The 22,016-nt window shown below is 45.7% G+C and overlaps 1 protein-coding gene across 3 annotated transcripts in view; it reads right to left on the bottom strand.

Annotated features, from left to right (window-relative positions):
• The window catches only part of SASH1 (SAM and SH3 domain containing 1), a 576,231-nt gene that overhangs the window by 173,691 nt on the left and 380,524 nt on the right, over nt 1-22,016 (bottom strand). For all 3 annotated transcript variants that reach the window (XM_086927460.1, XM_086927459.1, XM_086927461.1), the window contains exons 6-7: nt 21,109-21,195; nt 1,680-1,792 (exon numbers count right to left, since the gene is read on the bottom strand). In XM_086927460.1, the coding sequence (XP_086783586.1) occupies nt 1,680-1,792; nt 21,109-21,195 (200 nt within the window). The remainder of the gene's footprint in view (nt 1-1,679; nt 1,793-21,108; nt 21,196-22,016) is intronic.

Here is a 22,016-nt window from a genome sequence, read left to right as displayed (position 1 = left end):
CAAGTTTAAGATTTTTCAGAAAAGGTGTAAACCACCTATGAGCGTCATTGGGGCGAGAGCGGAAAAAGTTGGTGCAAGGAGCATATGTATCAGCTGCCTGAAGTAGCCACCTAGAAAATGCTGCTTCCATTTCTTCAGTATCCTGATCTAAAAGAGGACAGGAAGATGCTAGTGTACCAATGAAAGCAGAGATATCAACATTCTTCCAGATTCTAGTTTTGCCTCCTATCTGAATCGGGGGCTTCCTACTATTTGCGATGGTCAAGGTGAATTTGATCATGAAATGATCAGACCAGATACTAGGCATGATGGAGTTAATAGTCAGAGGAATATTCTGAGACCAAATTTGGTCAAGGCTATGCCCTTCAACATGAGTAGGGAGGTGAATCTGTTGAATGAGGTTCATGTCTAGGAGGACATCTTTCAGTGCAGCTGCCTGAGTACCTAACTCAGCCGAATCCAACCAAAGATTCAGATCGCCTAGCAGCACAATTTTTTTATATGAAATTATTAAGGGAGCAAGCTGTTCTGCTAAGGCTGCCGCAAAACTGGGCATATTTTGAGGGGGGCGATATATGAGGATCATAAGTAGAGTGCCGCTATTGTTATCCATTTTGATAATCAGATTATCAGAACATGTGAGGTCCAAGGACGGTAAGTAGTATGTATATATATATATATATATAATATATATATATATATCCATCCAATGTATCTGGGTGTGGTGTTGTGGTGTTAAAAAGTAGTAAATCTTTATTTTCCTGTGTATGCTTTCCTTCTGAATATTTTGGTTCTAAATATTCAGGCCAAGATATTTTTGAAGATAAATACTGAAATACAACCATTTTTCCAAGTAAATTATTTTTCAAAAGAAATCACGACTAGGAACTCTCAACAACAAAATGTGTAATCAATATTGAGGAGAATCCTAATATTAAAACTGCTACAAAAACACACGTTTACGAAAAGAATGCATTTATCCAATCTCCTCTAAACATGCTTCTGCCCTCAGTTGAAGCCTTACGTTATCCCTAATCCCAAAAGGGATGCCAACCCTATCTAAATTATAAATGAGCCCCAAAATTAATTGTTGCCCCATCACTAAACCAAATCCTTGTTTTAGCCCTCATCCTCACTCCAACCCTTTCTTTTATAATACACATTACCCTGACCACTTAGAACACGTTTAACACTTTTATTAAGCTGTTTAATTATCTGATCTGAAAATAAAAACTTTTTAGAGTGTTTTATTTTTCTTACATTCATTTTCCTCTCCAAACGTTTACTCTATAGTGATTTCTCTATAAAGAGGTGTTTCTTTTACGACTTTTTCACTGTTGCAACCTCCTGTAAAACTATTTTGCTATTCAGTAGTCTTCTGATAACATAATTCTATATTCCAAAAGTAAAACTAAGCTGTGCATGCCCTGTTATTTCATTGTACCATGCAACGATATGTCAGTGTTCTTGTAGGTCACCCAATATATTCACTCATCAAACAAACTGCAGCCACCATGCTGCAGAGGAGGTATGTGGCACACAGATGCAGAGAGCTAACATCAGCTAGTTCTCGGACTTGATGAAGAGCTTTTTCAACAATGAAAAACAGTAATGCACAATTAATGGATACCCAGCCTTCAGAACTGCAAGTAACGCAAGACTAAAGAGCGCAGTCATACCCTGGCCAGTGCTTCCTCGATAGTGATCATCTTCTCCTTCACCATCATCATCAGCTGGATCCTTTCCTCGTCACTCATGGTGATCTCGCTGGCCACGTAGCCAACATCTTCACCTAGAAGACATGATAGATGGAGGAGACGGCATTAGCAATACACGTGGTAACAACAAACATGGACATCCAGATCAAGAGAAAGCAGTGTTACCACGATTGAATGAACAGATAAGTTAAAGGACAGACCTCTGTAAGGGAATGTAAAACAGCCATTGCAAATTTCTTTTTTTTGCCGCTCTAAAGACAGAACTGCACATGTTTAAGGATGGATTTCACCAGATCACAAAATTCACCATTCAGTGGTTTTCATTTCAAAAACATCCATTGGCAACTCGGTGGGCCCTACAAAACTTCTGCTCCTTCAACTTGGCTTCTTATATCCTGCTCTGTAAGTGGGCCATGAAGCCTTATTGCACTATCCATTTTTAGGTCTTGCATCTCAATGCCCATGCGCATTGAGCGGAGCGAGACTATAGGGGCTTAAACAGAGGTTTCCCTAGCTGGCGATTTGATGCTGTGCCCGTGCGCTTTTAGGTCAATGCGCAAGCGCATTGACCAAAAATGCGCATGCACAGCATCAAATCGCCAGCCATCTGTTCCCCAGCAGCTCTTCCCGCTCCGCCCCACAAGCTTCCCCCAGCGTGCGCTCTGCCTCAGCCGCACTCCTCCCACACCTTTGAAGTCAGAGCTGTGTTATACAATGGTCTCCTCTCCCACACCACCTCCCTCTCTGTGTCTGCCTCCCACTCTCCGCTGCCGTTGTCTGTCCTCGTCCCTTCTTCTCCCTCCGTCTCTATCTTTTCTTTCTCTGTCCCTCTGCTCTCCTTTTGAAGTTCGATTTCTTAGTTTCACATTCTGAATCGTTTCACATTCTGAATCTCTCCATTTCATCTTCGTTTCGCCCCTCATTAATTTACATTTAAACATCAGCTGTTGTGTGTTTGAACTTGCTGGTGGGGCCCCTTTATCTCCCTTTTTCGGCTTTTGGCGATCCTCTGTGTCGTATCTTTTAGTGGCCTCTTTCGGTGCTTTTTTCCCTCCGTCTCTGTACCATCCTTTGCCCTTTCCAGCTTTCTACGACCCACTCTCCATTCACCCCTCGTGCCCCCGTCTTCTTCTTACTCCTCTGTCCCAAATGTCTTCGTCTTTTTACATTTTCCTCCTTTTAGGTTGCTTTCTTCCCCCTTTTCTTTGTCCTTCATTTGTCTCTTCTTTCCTACCTTTCTCCCACGGTCTCCAAGTGAGTCTGTTTTTACTGAACCAATAACATTTATTTTTAGTCCATAAAACATCCTGGAGTTTTTTTTATTTATTTAAATATATACCGGTTTCTTATGTCTGCCCGCTTTGTTCTCTCCTAGTTTATCCCTTTAACTCTCACTGTGTCCCCCCCCCCCCCCCACGCCCCCCCCTCTGGAGCGGGTGTGGTACTTCCTTCTGCACGTACATGCCAGTATTCACAAATTACCCTGTGATTGTGTCTGGAAATAGAGGAGCAGAGGCAGGGGATTTCCTCCTCCTCCCTGGGCTCCCCCAGCCCCACAGAGCCCACACCGCAGGCTCCTCACCTGGGCATGTCCTCCCAGCCTGCGGCGCGGCCACCCTATCCTCTGGCACTTCCCAACCTCTGTGTTTGTAACAATAGGAGAGTGAGGGAAATTAACATATAACTATGTGTGGTAGGAACTCCTGGTCCCCGTAGTTAAGTTATAATAACAAAGAAGGAGTGCCTCCTTGAACAATGAGGAAAACAGTAATTTATTTTTTCCAACACTGTGTGTTAACAAGAGCACTGAGTGCCCCAACACCGTTACCAGGACAGTACTAATCCTGTTAAAAAGACCCCTCACTCACCAACCTGGTTGGTGACATGCTTCATCATCGGGGTCCCACCCCGTAGGCCGAATGCCTACAGGGTGTGCTACGACACCTGATTACAGTGGAGCGGGATATTGTTTATTATATGTGCTAACTATGCATTAGTGAGGGTGTATTAAAAAGGGCCAGTACTACTCCGTTCAAGACTTTATTCTTGAGCGTCTGAACCCTAATAAAAACAAATGTGGCACCTTTGCCCAACTAGGAGGGCTTTGGTGTCTAAAGAAGTGTTATATTAAAAGCCTTTTTAAAAATAGCCAAGTGTGCTATGTGAAATGAAATAATAAAGTAAACTAGGTCTACATGTTTCAACCAAACAAAAATTCTATGGTTTTCGTCAGGACCGTGTGTATTACAAGGGGCGGTACGCACACGCTAAGGTGCGGCCTACCCTCAGGTAATTTGCAGACCGCAAATAATGGTCTGGATGTGAAAAGGTGTATTTAATCCTGAATTCAGGAAAAAACCTGTAGAGATGGAAAGAAAAAAGGAAACGGGGTTGGGATTACGTACTGGGGAGGATTACACGGGGATACAAACAACATTCACATTTTTTGTGACATCACCCCACGACAGGGGTGGCTGACTATATTATTATTATTATTATTATTAATCGGGTTTTATAGAGCGCAAACAACCCGGAGGCCTCGTAGCGCTAAGTACCGTCATACTAAAAGGGAAGAGATTAAATGAACAGATACGTTTTCAGATCCTTCCGAAATTTTAAAAGGCTAGGTTCACTGCGAAGGGAGGTGGGCAGAGAGTTCCATTCCTTCGCGGCATTCCAGGAGAAGGAGCGTCCGCCCCATCTGGTCCGTCTGATTTTGCTGACAGTAGCCAGAAAGGCAGTGCTGGATCTTAGGGATCTGTGAGGAAGATAGGGTTTTGCCAAGGAACAGATCATAGTGGGGGCATTCTTCCACATAGCTTTGTGCATAAAGCAAAGAGATTTAAATAGCACTCTGGCCTTAACAGGGAGCCAGTGCAGTTTCCTCAGGGCAGTGGTGGCTGACTCTCGTTTGTTGAGGCCCAACAGGAGGCGGGTTGCAGCGTTCTGGGTCACCTGTAGCTTTTTGATTGTAAATGCGGGGGCACCTAGATATAACGAGTTCCCGTAATCCAGACGGGACAGGATAATGGCTTGAACCATTATTCTGCGGGCTTCAAAAGGGAGAAGAGGCAGCACTTTTCTCAGCATAAGCATTAGCCCAAAGCATGTGGCAGAAAGAGTGGTAGCCTGCTGCATAAAGCTGAGGTTGGAGTCCAGCCAAATGCCTAAGCTCTTTATGTGGCACTTTGGTTGGGGTATGGGCCCCATGCACGGTGGCCAATCTGACAGAGGGCTGGGTATGGTTGAATTGCCCAGCACCATGAGCTCGGTTTTCTCGCCATTTAATTTTAAATGCGAGATGGCCATCCACTGAGCCACCGCTACCAAACAGTTACTTAAGTTGGACGGGGAAGAGTCTGCCTGATTCATAGATACGACTAATTGTGTATCATCGGCGTAGGTTATTATATCAAGGCCGAAAGAGTGCACTATGTCGGCTAACGGCTGCATGTAAATATTAAAAAGAGTAGGGCTCAATGAAGAGCCCTGAGGTACACCTTGATCCAGGGGCCAGACTTTTGAGTGAGTGGTACCCTCAACTACCCTGAAAGATCGATTCTCTAGGAATGACTGGATATTAGATATCATATAGGTAGTGAAAGTCTAAATTCAGCTTAGTTGTAAGGTTGCGCTTTGTGCTAGTGCCTGAATCTGCATACAGCATATCCAGGTCGCTGTGACATAACGAGATCGATTGGTCATGGGGTTAATCATTGGTAAAGTGCTCATGTGATCAGCAGTTTCTACAAAGCATCTATGCAGAGATCGTGATTGTTCAGTTCTAAGTTATTAGGGTAGTGCAAATAGGATGAATTACTTATCTACACGGGTGATATAAATAACCACACATTGCTCCATGTATACTGCTTACACTCAAAGCGGTATCTCTCGCTTTGTGGCTTCGTGTCAACCGAGACGGCGATTCTCCGTCATCTACATAGTTAAAAAACGAGATTTGAGAATGAATACAAAGGGGTCTTCACAGACCGTGTGCGTGCGCGGGAGGGTTCATACCGCTCGGAATTGGTATGTACCGCGTCGCACCCTTTAGTCACAGATCCGTACTTACTTCAGTAACGTTTGTTGCAAGCTTGTAAACCTACTCGGTTTCCGCATGCGAAGCCTTCGTGTGTTATCGGCGTTTCAGTAATGCCGGTAAAAGTAAGATTCAGTGCTTCCTGGTTGGGGCGGGGCTGCATGCATCCTCGCAGTCTGGACCAATCGGGCACTGTGTGTGGGCGTGTGTCCATTTTCGCCAATAGCGAGCCTGCTGTGCTGTGACTCATGGCAAGTGGTTGCTATGGTAGCCTTGGCTTGCGTTCCAGACGTAGCCTGGGCGTTGCGTGTCGGGAGAATGCCTTCTTCCTCGGTTTAGTTTTGCTATACATTATCGAGTCTCGATGTCCTGCATCACAGTTTTCTGGTACAAGAGAGCTCGGGCTCAAAGTTCATTCGTGCTATACACTCGATGTTTAGTACTGTTCCATGGTGAAATTTAGTCTCTATTAAGGCATCCATTTAGCCCTAAGGGCACTTACAGATTTATTTAGATCCGGGCAAATGATGAGGTTTTGGTGGTTATCAACATCCTTGGTCATAGGGTATTATGTGAAAGCTCTGTTGATATCACATTACGGTGTGCCATGGAATGTTATCATTCAATCCAGCATTATGCGTTGCCAGTCTGTACACCCACCTCTGTTCCTTTTCAAAGAGGCGTTGGTTTAGTTTTGCACCTGGTTTAATTTGTTCGATGACAGTCCATTGTATGTCATCCTCAGTGTGTCCTTTTGACAAGTAGTGTTCAGTTAATTTCGTGTTGTATTTTTTGCAACAAATGTTGCTCCTGTGTTCACCGATGCGTATTTTTACTTTTCTGCTCGTCATGCCCACGTAGTGTAAGTTGCAGGGGCAAGTTAGTCTATACACTACGTTTTCACTGTTACAATTGGTCAATCCTCTTATGGTCCAAGTTTTGTTTGCTTCCAGTTGTAGGGTTTTAGTGTTATTAATAATAATAATAATAAACAATCATTGGGGCATACTAAATACAGGAAATTTAAGATGGGAAAAACCCTTATTCTCATATAGGAGAGCACGCAGTATTAAGGATGCTGTAGTCAACACAAGACCCAAGCTGTCAATAAAGGAACCAGAATCCGTTCTCAATACCTGGGGATTACCAAGAGCCGTAGGCCACTACAAGTGTGGTAACTGTAGTGTCTGCCCTTTTACCAATAACACTAAAACCCTACAACTGGAAGCAAACAAAACTTGGACCATAAGAGGATTGACCAATTGTAACAGTGAAAACGTAGTGTATTGACTAACTTGCCCCTGCAACTTACACTACGTGGGCATGACGAGCAGAAAAGTAAAAATACGCATCGGTGAACACAGGAGCAACATTCGTTGCAAAAAATCCAACACGAAAGTAACTGAACACTACTTGTCAAAAGGACACACTGAGGATGACATACAATGGACTGTCATCGAACAAATTAAACCAGGTGCAAAACTAAACCAACGCCTCTTTGAAAAGGAACAGAGGTGGGTGTACAGACTGGCAACGCATAAAGCTGGATTGAATGATAACATTCCATGGCACACCGTAATGTGATATCAACAGAGCTTTCACATAATACCCTATGACCAAGGATGTTGATAACCACCAAAACCTCATCATTTGCCCGGATCTAAATAAATCTGTAAGTGCCCTTAGGGCTAAATGGATGCCTTAATAGAGACTAAATTTCACCATGGAACAGTACTAAACATCGAGTGTATAGCACGAATGAACTTTGAGCCCGAGCTCTCTTGTACCAGAAAACTGTGATGCAGGACATCGAGACTCGATAATGTATAGCAAAACTAAACCGAGGAAGAAGGCATTCTCCCGACACGCAACGCCCAGGCTACGTCTGGAACGCAAGCCAAGGCTACCATAGCAACCACTTGCCATGAGTCACAGCACAGCAGGCTCGCTATTGGCGAAAATGGACACACGCCCACACACAGTGCCCGATTGGTCCAGACTGCGAGGATGCATGCAGCCCCGCCCCAACCAGGAAGCACTGAATCTTACTTTTACCGGCATTACTGAAACGCCGATAACACACGAAGGCTTCGCATGCGGAAACCGAGTAGGTTTACAAGCTTGCAACAAACGTTACTGAAGTAAGTACAGATCTGTGACTAAAGGGTGCGACGCGGTACATACCAATTCCGAGCGGTATGAACCCTCCCGCGCACGGTCTGTGAAGACCCCTTTGTATTCATTCTCAAATCTCGTTTTTTAACTATGTAGATGACGGAGAATCGCCGTCTCGGTTGACACGAAGCCACGAAGCGAGAGATACCGCTTTGAGTGTAAGCAGTATACATGGAGCAATGTGTGGTTATTTATATCACCCGTGTAGATAAGTAATTCATCCTATTTGCACTACCCTAATAACTTAGAACTGAACAATCACGATCTCTGCATAGATGCTTTGTAGAAACTGCTGATCACATGAGCACTTTACCAATGATTAACCCCATGACCAATCGATCTCGTTATGTCACAGCGACCTGGATATGCTGTATGCAGATTCAGGCACTAGCACAAAGCGCAACCTTACAACTAAGCTGAATTTAGACTTTCACTACCTATATGATATCTAATATAGTCAGCCACCCCTGTCGTGGGGTGATGTCACAAAAAATGTGAATGTTGTTTGTATCCCCGTGTAATCCTCCCCAGTACGTAATCCCAACCCCGTTTCCTTTTTTCTTTCCATCTCTACAGGTTTTTTCCTGAATTCAGGATTAAATACACCTTTTCACATCCAGACCATTATTTGCGGTCTGCAAATTACCTGAGGGTAGGCCGCACCTTAGCGTGTGCGTACCGCCCCTTGTAATACACACGGTCCTGACGAAAACCATAGAATTTTTGTTTGGTTGAAACATGTAGACCTAGTTTACTTTATTATTTCACTTCACATAGCACACTTGGCTATTTTTAAAACGGCTTTTAATATAACACTTCTTTAGACACCAAAGCCCTCCTAGTTGGGCAAAGGTGCCACATTTGTTTTTATTAGGGTTCAGACGCTCAAGAATAAAGTCTTGAACGGAGTAGTACTGGCCCTTTTTAATACACCCTCACTAATGCATAGATAGCACATATAATAAACAATATCCCGCTCCACTGTAATCAGGTGTCGTAGCACACCCTGTAGGCATTCGGCCTACGGGGTGGGACCCCGATGATGAAGCATGTCACCAACCAGGTTGGTGAGTGAGGGGTCTTTTTAACAGGATTAGTACTGTCCTGGTAACTGTGTTGGGGCACTCAGTGCTCTTGTTAACACACAGTGTTGGAAAAGTAAATTACTGTTTTCCTCATTGTTCAAGGAGGCACTCCTTCTTTGTTATTATAACTTCCCAACCTCTGCCTCCTGCCAGTCAGCCTCCCTACCTCACTCGTTTTCGCCACCCCTCCATCTCTCACTCTTCCCTTTACCCTTTCGTTTGTCACTTTCTCTCCTCTCCTCCTGTCTGTCGCTCCTCACTATCTCTCCCCTACATCTTCTCGTCTGTCACTTTCTCTCCTCCTGTCTGTTGCCCCTCCCTCTCGTCTGTCGCTTTCTCTCCTCCTGTCTGTTGCCCCTCCCTCTCGTCTGTCGCTTTCTCTCCTCCTGTCTGTCATCCCTCACACTCTGTCCCCTACATCCTCTCGTCCGGCAAGGATGCAAATACACTGACATTCCATAAATGTGCGGTGGTGCAACTTAAAATAATCCATACAACATGAAAACTTTAAAAGAATCTAAAATGTCCTGTACAAAGCACCTAGGAATAGGAGCCTAGGCAATAACAATGACTGTAGTGAAGAAGATTAGCAAAACAGAGGATTTGGACACCCAATAAACGTTGACAGAGATTACAGGTCTTACAGGTCTTAAATGAGATGCAGATTTGTATATTGGTTGCAAAGAAACAATCTTTTAGATTTCATGGACAAAGCTGTTCTTTGTTTAACAGGTTTTGTCATTTAAAAGGGAAGGAAAGGGAAGGACCTGTGATGCTGAGCCTGGCACTACTTTGGTACGCTATTCCCTAGAGAAAAGGAACGGGTCAGAGCCAGCCATCTGGCCAGAGGCAGGCGTGAAGCTTTCTTGGCTCACAAAGAGTAAGCTGCCCAAACTCTAGCGCCCACACTCTAGCGCCCCCACACTCTAGTGTCCACACTCTACCGCCACCACTCTACCCGCCCACCACTCTACCCTCCAACTCCACCCTCAAAATCCACCATCCAAGTACTACCACACCCTCAAAATCCACCCTCCGACTACACCCTCTAACTCCACCATCCAACTACACCCCCCAACTCAACACTCCAAATCCACCCTCCAACTCCACCCTCCAACTCCTAATCCACCCTCCAACACCACCCTCCAAAAACACCATCCAACTCCACCCTCCAACACCACCCTCCAAAAACACCATCCAACTCCACCCTCCAACTCCACCATCCAAATACACCCTACAAATCCACCCTCCAACTACAACTCCAGCCTCCAAATCCAAATCCACCCTCCAACTCATTGTTGTTTGTAATATCAATACATGTAAGTCACATAAATACAACCCATATTGCATTACAAATGCTATAGGTGTCACATTTGCAAAAGTTATAATAATTAGCGTTGTAAAAGACAAAGCAATTAATTTCACTATTTGTCACAACAAAACATTAAAGTAAAATTGGTCATTTAAAATAGCAATAGCTCAATCTTCCCGAATGAGAAACCTATTGTATTGCATTTTAACTCCCTGTTAACTTCTGCTGATCTGATGCTCACTTTCACCACACCTCCTTCTCTAACTCCCTATTCTATTCTCTTCTCCTGTGCTGATCTGCTGCCCTCTTCCACCCCACCTCCTTCTTTAACTCCCTGTTCTCTTCTGCTGTGCTGATCTGTTCCTCTCTTCCAACAAACTCCTTCTCTAACTCCCTGTTCTCTTCTCTTCTCCCGTGCAGAACTGTTGATCTCTTCCACCCTGCCACCTTCTCTAATGCCATGTTCTCTTCTCTTCTCATGTTCTCATCTGCTGCTCTCTTCCAACCCGCCTCCTTCTTTAACTACCTGTTTTCTTCTCCTACGCTAATCTGCTGTTTTCTTCCACTCGCCTCTTTCTCGAACTCCCTGTTCTATTCTCCTGTGCTGATCTGCTGCTCTCTTCCACCCACCTACTTCTCTAACTCCCTGTTCACTTCTCTACTCCAGAGCTGATCTGCAGCTCTCTTCAACCCGCCTCCTTCTCTACCACTCTATTCTCTTCTCCAGTCATGTTCTGCTGCTCTCTTCAACACCTCCTTCTTTAACTCTGTTCTCTTCTGCTGTGCTAATCTGCTGCTCTCTTCCACCCACCTCCTTCTGTAACTCCGTTCTCTTCTGCTGTGCTGATCTGCTGCTCTCTTCCACCCACCTCCTTCTCTAACTCCCTGTTCTCTTCTGCTGTGCTGATCTGCTGCTCTCTTCCACCCACCTCCTTCTATAACTCTTCTTTTAGCCCTCTCCTGACCTGCTGCTCTCTTCCACCCCGCCTCCTTCTTTAACTCTGTTCTCTTATGCCGATCTGCTGCTCTCTTACACATCGCATCCTTCTCTAACTCACTGTTCTCTTCTCCTGTGCTAATCTGCTGCTCTCTCCCGCACCTCCTTCTTTAACTCCCTGTTCTCTTCTGCTGTGCTGATCTGCTCCTCTATTCCACCCACCTCCAACTCTAACTCCCTGTTCTCTTCTCTTCTGCCGTGCTGATCTGCTTCTCTCTTCAACTCTGCCTCCTTCTCTAACTCACAGTTTTCTTCACCTGTGCTAAACTGCGGTTCTCTTTCACCCGCCTCTTTCTCTAACTCCCTGTTCTCTTCTCCTGTGCCGATCTGCTGTTCTCTTCCACCCTGCATCCTTTTTAACTCCCTATTCTCTTATCCTGTGCTGATCTGCTGCTCTCTTCCACCCGCCTCCTTCTTTAACTCCATGTTCTCTTTTGCTGTGCTGATCTGATGCTCTCTTCCACCCACCTCCTTCTCAAATTCCCTGTTCTCTTCTATTCTCCAGTGCTGATCAGATGGTCTCTTCCACTCTGCCTCCTTCTCTAACTCACTGTTCTCTTCTCCTGTGCTAATCTGCTGTTCACTGCCACCCGCCTCCTTCTTTAACTCACTGTGTTCTTCTCCTGTGCTAAACTGTGGTTCTCTTTCACCCGCCTCTTTCTCTAACTCCCTGTTCTCTTCTCCTGTGCCGATCTGCTGTTCTCTTCCACCTGCATCCTTTTTAACTCCCTGTTCTCTTATCCTGTGCTGATCTGCTGCTCTCTTCCACCCGCCTCCTTCTTTAACTCCATGTTCTCTTTTGCTGTGCTGATCTGATGCTCTCTTCCACCCACCTCCTTCTCAAATTCCCTGTTCTCTTCTATTCTCCCGTGCTGATCAGATGGTCTCTTCCACTCTGCCTCCTTCTCTAACTCACTGTTCTCTTCTCCTGTGCTAATCTGCTGTTCACTGCCACCCGCCTCCTTCTTTAACTCACTGTGTTCTTCTCCTGTGCTAAACTGTGGTTCTCTTTCACCCGCCTCTTTCTCTAACTCCCTGTTCTCTTCTCCTGTGCTGATCTGCTGCTCTCTTCCAACCGCCTCTTTCTTTAACTCCATGTTCTGTTCTCACGTGCTGATCTGCTGCTCTTTTCCAACCGCCTCATTCTCTAACTCCTTGTTGCCTTCTCCTGTGATAATCTTTTTGCTCTCTTCCATCCGCCTCCTTCTCTAACTCCCTTGTCTCTTCTCCGGTACTGATTTGCTGCTCTCTTCCACCCCACCTCCTTCTTTAACTCCATGTTCTCTTTTGCTGTGCTGATCTGATGCTCTCTTCCACCACCTGCTTCTCAAATTCCCTGTTCTCTTCTATTATCCCGTACTAATCTACTGTTCTATTACACCGCCTCATTCTGTAACTCCCTGTTCTCTTCTCTTCTCCTGTGCCGATCTGCTGTTCTCTTACACCCGCCTCCTTCTTTAACTCCTGGTTCTCTTCTCCTGTGCTGATCTGCTGCTCTTTCAAACCCTACCTCCTTCTTTAACTCCCTCTTCTCTTCACCTGTGCTGATCTGCTGCTTTCTAAAACCCACCTCCTTCTTTAACTCCCTGTTCATTTCTCCTGTGCTGATCTGCTGCTCTCTTCCACCCGCCTCCTTCTTTAACTCCCTGTTCTCTTCCCCTGTGCTAATCTGCTGCTCTCTTCCACCCACCTACTTCTCTAACTCCCTGTTCACTTCTCTTCTCCAGAGCCGATCTGCAGCTCTCTTCAACCCGCCTCCTTCTCTACCTCCCTGTTCTCTTCTCCCGTTGTGTTCTGCTGCTCTCTTCAACAACAACTCCTTCTGTAACTCCCTGTGCTCTTCGCCTGTGCTAATCTGCTGCTCTCTTCCACCCACCGTTTTCTCTAACTCCCTGTTCTCTTCTGCTGTGCTGATCTGCTGCTCTCTTCCACCCACCTCCTTCTCTAACTCCCTGTTCTCTTCTTTTATCCCTCTCCTGACCTGCTGCTCTCTTCCACCACGCCTCCTTCTTTACCTCCCTGTTCTCTTATGCTGATCTGCTGCTCTCTTACACATCGGATCCTTCTCTAACTCACTGTTCTCTTCTCCTGTGCTAACATGCTGCTCTCTTCCACCCCGCCTCCTTTAACTCATTGTTTTCTTCTCCTGTACTACACTGCGGTTCTCTTCCACCCGCCTCTTTCTCTAACTCCATGTTCTCTTCTCCTGTGCCGATCTGCTGTTCTCTTCCACCCGCATCCTTTTTGACTCCATGTTCTTATCCTGTGCTGATCTGCTGCTCGCTTCCACCCCAACTCCTTCTTTAACTCCCTGGTCTCTTTCACTCTGCCTCCTTCTCTAACTCACTGTTCTCTTCTCCTGTGCTAATCTGCTGCTCTCTTCCATCCCGTCTCCTTCTTTAGCTCACTGTGTTCTTCTCCTGTGCTAAACTGCGGTTCTCTTTCACCCGCCTCTTTCTCTAACTCCCTGTTCTCTTCTCCTGTGCCGATCTGCTGTTCTCTTCCACCCTGCATCCTTTTTAACTCCCTGTTCTCTTATCCTGTGCTGATCTGCTGCTCTCTTGCAACTGCCTCCTTCTTTAACTCCCTGTTTTCTTCTCCTGTGCTGATCTGCTACTCTCTTCCACCCCAACTCCTTCTTTAACTCCCTGTTCTCTTCTCTTCTTCTGTGCTGATCTGCTACTCTCTTCCACCCGATTCCATCTTTAACTCGATGTTCTGTTCTCACGTGCTGATCTGCTGCTCTCTTCCAACCGCCTCATTCTCTAACTCCTTGTTGCCTTCTCCTGCGATAATCTTTTTGCTCTCTTCCATCCGCCTCCTTCTCTAACTCCCTTTTCTCTTCTCCGGTACTGATCTGCTGTTCTTTTTCACTCCGCCTCCTTATGTAACTCCCTATTCTCTTCTCCTCTACTGATCTGCTGTTTTTCTACACCGCCTCCTTCTGTAAATCTCTGCTCTCTTCTCCTGTGCTGATCTGCTGCTCTCTAAAACCCGCCTCCTTCTTTAATTCACTGTTCTCTTCTGCTGTGCTAATCTGCTGCTCTCTTCCACCTCACATCCTTCTCTAACTCCCTGGTCTCTTCTCTTCTGCTGTGCTGATCTGCTGCTCTCTTCCACCCCACCTCCTTCTCAAATTCCCTTTTCTCTTATATTCTCCCGTACTAATCTACTGCTCTATTACAACGCCTCATTCTGTAACTCCCTGTTCTCTTCTCTTCTCCTGTGCTGATCTGCTGTTCTCTTCCACCGCCTCCTTATTAAACTCCCTATTCTCTTCTCCTGTGCTGATCTGCTGCTCTTTCAAACCCCACCTCCTTCTTTAACTCCCTGTTCTCTTCTCCTGTGCTGATATGCTGTTCTCTTCCACCACCTCCTTTTTTAACTCCCTCTTCTCTTCACCTGTGCTGATCTGCTGCTCTCTAAAACCCGCCTCCTTCTTTAAATCTGAGTTCTCTTCTCCTGTGCTGATCTGCTGCTCTCTTCCACCGCTTCCTTATTTAACTCCCTGTTCTCTTCTCCTGTGCTAATCTGCTGTTCTCTTCCACCGCCACCTTCTTTAACTCCCTGTTGTCTTCTCCTGTGCCGATCTGCTGTTCTCTTCCACCCGCATCCTTCTCTAACTCCCATTTCTCTTCTCCTGTGCTAAACTGCTGTTCTCTTTCCCCCCGCCCCCTTCTCTGACTCACTGTTCTATTCTCCTGTGCTAATATGTTGTTCTCTTCCACCCGCTTCCTCACTTAACTCCCTGTTCTATTCTCATGTGCTGATCTGCTCCTCCCTTCCACCCGCTTCCTTCTTTAACTCCACGTTCTCTTCTGCTGTGCTGTTATGCTGCTCTCTTCCACCCACCTCCTTCTACAACTCCCTATTCTCTTCTATCGAGCTGAACTGATGCTCTCTTCCAACTGCCTTCTTCTCTAGCTCCCTGTTCTCTTCTCTTCTCCTGTGCTGATCTGCTGCTATCTTATACCCGCCTCCATCTTTAACTCCATGTTCTCTTCTCCTGTACTAATCTGCTGCTCTCTTCCACCCCACCTCCTCCTTTAACTCCATGTTTTTTTCTCCTGTGCTGATCTGCTGTTCCTTTCCACAACCTTCTTCTCTAACTCCCTGTTCTTTTCTCACATGCGGATCTGCTGCTCTTTTCCTCCAGCATCATTCACTAACTCCCTGTTCTCTTCTCCTGTGATAATATTTAAGCTATCTTCCATCCGCCTACTTCTCTAACTCCCTGTTCTTTTCTCCCGTGCTGATCTGCTGTTCTCTTTCATCAGCCTCCTTCTCTAACTCCATTTTCTCTTCTCCTGTGCTGATCTGCTGCTCTCTTCCACCCGTCTCCTTCTTTAAATCCCTGTTCTCTTCTCCCGTGCTGATCAGCTGTTCGCTTCCACTCCACACATCCTTCTGTAACTCCATGTTCTCTTCACCTGTGCTGATCTGCTGCTCTCAAACACCCAGCCTCCTTCTTTAACTCTGTTCTTTTCTCCTGTGCTAATCTGCTGTTCTCTTCCAACCGCCTCCTTCTTTAACTCCCTGTTCTCTTCTCCTGTGCTGATCTGCTGCTCTCTTCCACCCCACCTCCTTCTTTAACTCCCTGTTCTCTTCTCCTGTGCTGATCTGCTGCTCTCTTCCACCACCTGCTTCTTTAACTCTGTTCTGTTCTCCCATCCTGATCTGCTGCTCTCTTCCACCCCGCCCCCTTCTCCAAAACCCTGTTCTCTTCTCCCGTGCTGATCTGCTGTTGCCTTCCATCGCCTACTTCTCTAATTCCCTGTTCTCTTCTAATATGCTGATATGCTGCTCCCTTCCACATACATCCTTCTGTAACCGCACACACACATACAACCATGCACACACACACACAACAACACACATACAACCACACACACACAACCACACACATCTATCACCCTCACTCTATCATTCGCCCTCACTCTATCTATCACCCTCACTCTATAGATCTATCGCCCTCACTCTATAGATCTATCGCCCTCACTCTATAGATCTATCGCCCTCACTCTATCTATCTTTCCCCCTCCCTCTAGCTATCTATCGCCCTCACTCTATCTATGTATCACACAACAACAGCATCACCCAGGGGCACCACAGCATCACTCAGGGGCACCACAACATCACTATGCGCTACCACAGCATCACTGAACGCCACAGCATCACTTGTCACCATCACAACATCACTCAGGGCCACCACAGTATCAATCTGTGCAAACATTCAACAACTACTTCTTCAAATATGTTCTCTCAATGTTTCAAGCTTTATTACAAATTTCACAAACAAAATTGATATTTCCCTTCTGTTCTTATATTTTAGTCACAATAAAATACACTGAACATAATCTTCACAAAAGTTAATTACAACAGTTTAAGCTATTGCCATTATAAACTACAATAACTTATTTAAATATTAATTATTTTTTTTAATCCATTGTTATTTGTAAAATCAATACTTCTAAGTCATGTAAATACAAAACATGTTGCATTAAAAATGCTATAGGTGTCACATTGTCAAAAAATATAAGTATTAGCATTGTAAATGACAAAGCTATTAATTTCACAATTTTAAAAAAGAACACATAAATAACAAATTTGTCATGTACAAGTCAAATAACTCAAACTTTCCTAATGCGAGACCTATGGCATTGCAAATGCTTGTTCCCTCTCGTGCTACTCTTATGAGGCATGTCTGAATCCTTACATTGTCTCCTTGCATGTGTGATGTTGACTCCTACCAATTGCTCCTACAAACACCCCACTGAGTCTTCACTTCCCCATTGACTGTTCAATCATATGCTGCCAAATCACAGGGCCACCAGCTTAGAAATGCATGCAAACAAGTACAGCTACCACTCTCGTTTTCCAGTATCTAAGCTTGTTTTGTACGATAATCAACTGGAGTTAGGTGACTAATAAAGGAGCTATGCTTTCAGTATCACACCGGTCACTAGATGGTCCAGTATTAAAGTAAAGAAGATGTTTTCTATATAGACCCTCTGAATCATAGCAAATTCACAGGCACCTATTAAACCCTTAAAAGATTTACTTAATCAGAATAAAACATTTAAAGCCTTAGGTCTGTATGGGTGGATACCTCTTTTATGTCATCTATAATTTAAGAAGTGTGGCCTTCGACAGGGTGCAGGAAATCAAGGGAAAAAAGGGAAAAAACTCAAAGATAAAAAGGGAAAACGTTTGGAACAATTATTTACTAAATAATTCAGCACACTTAATGGTCATGTACATGATTTAAATGTATATTTCCGCCACTGATTTTCTCAGGCAATCAATCAGCCATTCCCCCTTGAAATTCCTGGAAGCTCGATAGATATATATAGCTTGCGGCCACCGAATTTCTGGTGATTCGCACCACCTCCACCTCTCCCCCCCCTGACCTGGTTTCTCACCTACCGTCCTCCTCAATCCCCCCTCCAGTTTCTCCCTGACTTCTTGGAAGTCTTGGCCACTATTACAGTCAATAACTCCTCCATTCTGCTTCTTGGCGACTTCAATTTCTGGCCCTCCGACCCCGCCGAATGTCCGTCCTCTAAGGAATTCTCCGAAACCCTTCAATCCCTCAACTTCACATCCTACGTTCACTCCCCCACCCATATCAAAGGTCATACGCTTGACCAGATCTGGTCCCTGAACTGCCCTGTGGAATCTCTCTCCATTTCGCCTTGCTCTTGGTCTGACCACCACCTGATTTCATTTTTCCTTCCTATCCACCCCCCAGCTAAGCCCCCCCCGCCCCAAAAACACCTGGGTTCGTTCATGGGGCCGAGTTAACCTGGAAAATCTTTCCTCCCTTCTTACCTCCTCCCTCCCTTCCCTACAGGGCCTTTCCACTTTCTCCCAGGTGGATGCCATAGACCAGTGGCTCTCCTTTGGCCGCGACTCCGTTGCCCCGCTCAAGCGCATCACCTCCAAACGTGAGAAGGAAGCCAACCGGTGGTTCAACGAAGAGCTTAAGGCCACCAAACTAAAAGTACGCCGCGCGGAGCGGGCATGGAGGAGAAACTATTGCCCCACTTTAAAACTGGAGTATACCAACACCCTTACCCAGTATAAAAAAGACATCTTGGAGGCCAAACCATCTTATTTCTCCTCCAAAATTTTAGCCGCGGAAAACCAGTCTAAGGAGATATTCACGATCGTCCACAACCTGGCGTTCTCGGACAGAACAACCCTTAAGCCCGCCCCGTCCGAAGAACTCTGCCTCTCCCTCAACAATTACTTTATTCATAAAATTGCTACCATCAAGGCCAACATCCCTCCCCCTTCTCCCTCCTTTGTTGACCCCCAATGTCCCCCTCCCAAGGGTGAACTCACCACCCTCCCCCCCATCACTAGGGAATGTCTGACCTCCTTGGTGTCCCTGGTCAAGTCTGGTTCTCCGCTTGACCCCTGTCCGGCTCACATTCTCCGCCATATCTTTGTCACTTGCCCAGACCCCCCCCTTCACCTCCTCAACAGCTCTCTTGCCCAAGGCGTAGTTCCTAACCCCTTGAAGTCCGCGGTTATTGTGCCTATTCTGAAAAAACCCGGGGCAGACCCTTCTGTCCCTGCCAATTTCCGCCCCATCTCCCTCTTGCCATTTTTGGCCAAGGTGCTCGAGCGCCATGTCACCTGCGCTCTGAGCTCCTTTGTGGAGATGCATGGAGCCCTTGCCCCCCGCCAGGCCGGCTTCCGCCCCGCACACTCTACGGAGTCCGTTGTCATCTCGGTCCTGGACAACCTCCGGGAGGGTATGGATACCAATCAGCACCAGGCCCTTGTGCTCCTCGATCTCTCAGCCGCCTTTGATACGGTGGATCACACCATCTTACTTTCCCGTATCAGAGCGGCGGGGATCGGGGGGACCGCCCTGGTCTGGTTATCCTCCTTCCTGAGCGACCGCACCCAGGCCGTCCGCCTGGGTGACTTCACAGCGGACGTCTGGAAAGTTCAGTGCGGGGTTCCCAAAGGTTCTTCCCTCTCCCCCCTCCTGTTTAATCTGTATATCGCCCCTCTTATTTTTTCCCTCCAACAGATGGAGGTCGCCGTATTTAATTATGCGGATGACCTCCAGCTTGTTTTCAATCTATCCTCTTCCCCCTCTTCTGTTCTAAACTTTCAATCTGTCATGCTCCATATCAGGGACTGGATGAACCACAATCACCTCAAACTCAACCCCGACAAGACCGAGTTGGTGTTGACGGGTGGTTCATCCAGCCCCTGGTCCTCTCTTTTCTGGCCTCCCTCTCTTGGCCCCTCTCCTGCACCCTCCTCCTCTGTCAAAACCCTAGGCATAAAACTCAATTCTCAACTCACCCTTCACTCCCAGGTTAGCTCTGTGGTATCTTCTTCTTTCCTTTCACTGCGCACTATACGCAGGGTGTCTCGTTTCTTCACTTTCTCTGCTCTCAAACTTATCATCCTGGCCATGGTGGTGTCCCGCCTGGATTACGGCAATGCCCTGTATGCCGGCATCCCTGCATATAGCTTGCGGCGCTTACAGCAGATACAAAACCAGGCGGCCCGCCTGGCCTTCAAACTTCCAAAATTTCACCACTCTACCCCTCTTCTGAAATCTTTACACTGGCTCCCCGTGCGAGCCAGAATCCAATTCAAGCTCGCCTCCATCACCTTCCTGGCCCGACTTGGCCTGGCACCAGCGTTCATCTCCTCCGAGATCGTTCCATACGTTCCCACCAGGGAACTTCGCTCGTCCTCCCAGTCCCTCCTCACCATCCCACGCTACCAGAGAAAGAAGTGGGGAGGCTCTAAATTTGCCACCCTTGCCCCGACCCTCTGGAACTCCCTTCCCCTTGAACTTCGTACCATCACTCTCTACCCACAATTCCGTAAACACCTCAAGACCTACTTGTTCACGAATACTTTTGAATAACACTCCTTTAGCTCTCCCAGCCTTTTAGCCCCGGATCCTGTTAGCTGTAGCGCCAAGAAACCGCTGGTATACGTGCGCTCTACAAGTAATTTTAAACTCAAACTCCGTGATCCTACTCATGGTCAACTTCGTTTTTCATATAGAGGTTTTAAATCTGCCATTTATTTTAGATTTAGCATCACTTCAGAGAACTTCTAGATGAAAGGTACATTCGCAGGCTGCATAAGTACAGAAACACGGGCAACTTACAGATAGTGATGTCAATGGAGGTTAGTGAGGGGCGTTCGCCACCATGCGCAGCCCTCGCCTTTGAATCCCTGATACAAAGGATCCAGGGAAACGGGGGCCAGTCACATCCCTAAATCTTGGCCTCTCAGATTAGACGTCAATGGAAAAGTGTGATGTAGAGCAGAAAGGAGGTGTTTGAGTATATATACGCATTAGCGCACTCAACCTTATTTTACACAGTCGACTAAACAACCACCAGATAGTTGAGGCCTACATCAGTGGTGTCCAGATGCCAAATATGCAGAGACACCTGCTGAGTCAAACAGCAAGTTGTGAACTTCTTCAGTTAATGTTCAATGTTTAACACACCCAATCTGCTGCAAGGTTGCTTTAGGAGTTGAGGCGGGTAAATATATGAGATTACAGTTGGAGGGGGAACTCACTGCTTCTAAAGTTTATTTTTTATAGAAGAAATCTAGATCGAGCTAAAAAAATAATGAACTACTTCAACATAATCAGAATTTGCAAACCGCTCATTTGCCCGTTTAAAGCAGGCTTACATGAAGCTCCTCCGTAGTGAGTGTGCTTTTCACCAACTTAACGTAATGTGGAAAAGTGCCTTCTGTGTAATTCTGAATCAGAAAATTACCTTTCGAAGTCTGCCTCATGATCCCTTTCTGGTTCTTCCGAAAATTTTGCCAGAAGTACTTGTTTTTCTTTTTCCACTCTGCTTTTCCTAGAATCACAAACACCAAACAAGAAAGAAAGACAGAAGCAATATAGGATGACTTGCTAGTCACTCAGAACTGATTCAAATTATTTCAACTTGTTATTTTAACAGGCAAAGAGGTGATCTAATTTAGCTCAGAAAAACTATAAATCCATTCATATGCTGCATAACATTTATTCTTTTAGGAGAGCCGGGAAAACAAAATAACACTAAAAATAAGCTTGGGTACACACCATGCCCCTGCAAGCACAGCAAATATATGTTAGGGTATATTTTTGGTTGCTGGTGACAAAAACAAAAATGATAGTTAGGAAGAGGCGAAGTTGTGTTAATCTTTGAAGAGGTAAGCAGACCACGCAGACAACACTGTTGTGCTTTCACAGATGTACTGCAGCATTATTGCCATCAGCGAGAGTTTACGCTTCATGTTCATTACAACGGGACCAGCGATACTCAAGTTACCACTGGATTATTATTAAAAAGCCAACTACCCAAGTAGAGATGAACAAGTGGACTGAAGGATCTTCTTAATCAGTGCATCTAACCTATAGAAACAGTGCAGAGGGTCCATTAGAGGATCCCCAGTACTATCCCCTGGTGTTTGGGTAGTACAATTTTATTAGAGCAGGCTGTTTTACTTACCACAAGTACTTTTAGCACACAAAATACCATTTATTTTATTCGTTTATCAAACCTGTAGCGCACGATTATAACTGGAGGCATCCTGTTGCTAAGACTGGTCAAAAAATATCAGATGACATTGTTGAGTTTATATGTGTATGTTTTTAAGAATTTGTGTTTCTATGGTAATTCGCCCAAAGAAAATT

The sequence above is a fragment of the Lissotriton vulgaris genome, chromosome 6, assembly GCF_964263255.1.
Source record: "Lissotriton vulgaris chromosome 6, aLisVul1.2, whole genome shotgun sequence".
NCBI lineage: Eukaryota > Metazoa > Chordata > Amphibia > Caudata > Salamandridae > Lissotriton > Lissotriton vulgaris.
The sequence above is the reverse complement of the archived record's forward strand: the minus strand, read 5'-3'. Positions and strand labels throughout refer to the sequence as shown.